The sequence below is a fragment of the Cyprinodon variegatus genome, unplaced genomic scaffold (genome assembly GCF_000732505.1).
Source record: "Cyprinodon variegatus isolate N-32 unplaced genomic scaffold, C_variegatus-1.0 Scaffold1719, whole genome shotgun sequence".
Lineage (NCBI taxonomy): Eukaryota > Metazoa > Chordata > Actinopteri > Cyprinodontiformes > Cyprinodontidae > Cyprinodon > Cyprinodon variegatus.
Genome location: NW_015152172.1, coordinates 10,440 through 11,938, shown reverse-complemented (window position 1 = coordinate 11,938; position 1,499 = coordinate 10,440). Strand labels below are relative to the sequence as shown.

General features: G+C 53.4%; 1 protein-coding gene across 1 annotated transcript in view; it reads right to left on the bottom strand.

Moving 5' to 3' along the window:
* The window catches only part of LOC107104389 (prostaglandin E2 receptor EP4 subtype-like), a 5,370-nt gene extending 4,464 nt beyond the window's left edge, over window positions 1-906 (bottom strand). Inside the window, exon 1 of the mRNA XM_015404382.1 lies at window positions 43-906. Within this exon, the coding sequence (XP_015259868.1) occupies window positions 43-906 (864 nt within the window). The remainder of the gene's footprint in view (window positions 1-42) is intronic.
* Window positions 907-1,499: the final 593 nt, after the last annotated feature.

Below are 1,499 nucleotides of genomic sequence, written 5' to 3'. Positions count from 1 at the left end.
TTAACTTTATAAGCGGCGCCCCATAGAAACGTGCAAACGTACCACCAGAGGAATAGAGCAGACCAGGAACACGATGGTCATGAAGACCAGCAGCCAGAACATCTGGATCTCCGCGGCGGAGGTGACGGACGGCAGCCGCGGGAAGCAACGCCGCGAGCCGCTGTGCTCACACAGCTCCGTCCGCACGATCCCGGTCCTCTGGTTCATCCCCACCAGGACCCTGCACACCGCCAGGTTGCAGAGGACGGTGACGGCAATCAGCAGCAACATGACGCCTCCGTACAGGAAGGAGTAACAAGCTCCAACTGGATCCACCGACCTCCAGTCCAGGAAACACCAAGTGCCGGGGAAGTGCCGGACGTGCTGACCGAAGCCAAAGCTCGGCATGATGCACAGCACTATGTTAGCCAGGTAGATGACCAGGAGCGCAAAGCGCGCCATGGTCCGGTCTATGTGCATGGAGTAGAAATACGCATGGTTGATGGCCAGGTACCGCTCCACCGCCATGGCGCAGAGGATGGACATGCCCGCCGCGCCGAAGAACAGCATAGAGAAGGAGAAGAAGTGGCAAAGCAGCGCTCCTCCGGGCCACCTGCTGGCCACGTAGGTGGCGATGACCACCGGGCTGGTGAAGCACGTCCCCAGCAGGTCAGTGATGGCCATCCCGCACACCAGCGTGTAGAAGGTGGTTTCCTTCTGCTCCTTCTTGGAGACGCACAGCACCACGATGGCGACGAGGTTCCCCAGGACTCCCACGGCGAACATCGTGGCTGAAGTGACCAGAGACTTGGACTCTAGTCGCAGCGCGGGGAAGGTTGTCCGGTTATGGCTGGGAAGAAGGTGAGACAGCAGCGGTTCAGAAACATTTGGGTCCAGGTCTCCAAACGCAGCGGTCTCGTTGATCATTCTTAAAAAAAATAAAACAAAAATAAAAGGAAACTTTGTTTAAAGTTCAGAAAAAAAGTTGCTCCAGAAAAACAAAGATTGTGGCTCAAACTAATCCATCCATGCCTGCATGCATGACAGGTCCGCCTGAACACTTCAGCTCTCATCATGCCCTCATCGCAGCGCAGGCTCTCTGTTTACTGTCTTTAAGCGCGAGGCTGCGGGTATTTAAGCCGCGTGCTGATGTCAGCCCAGTGACGTGCGGTGAGACGGGTTTCCAAGAGTCCCACTGCAGCAGCCAGAGTGGGCTTCATATCAAAACCAAACACGTCACAGCTCCTTATAGGGAAAAAAAAAAAAACATCAGACAAAACTTTTAGTTTCTTCTCTTCATGTCGCTGCTGCCTTTCACTGCTCTATTATGCATATATCTACAAACACAGAGACCAGCACCTATTTATGGACTCAGATAAGAATAATCTGACTAAATCTAAATGCATCATCTAACCCCTCCTCCTTTATTTAATCCAGGGTCAAACCGCCGAACTTCAGCACCAAGGTCAGCGCCTCAATCACTTACAGCACATTTTCACCTCTGAGCTTCAGGGATGGAG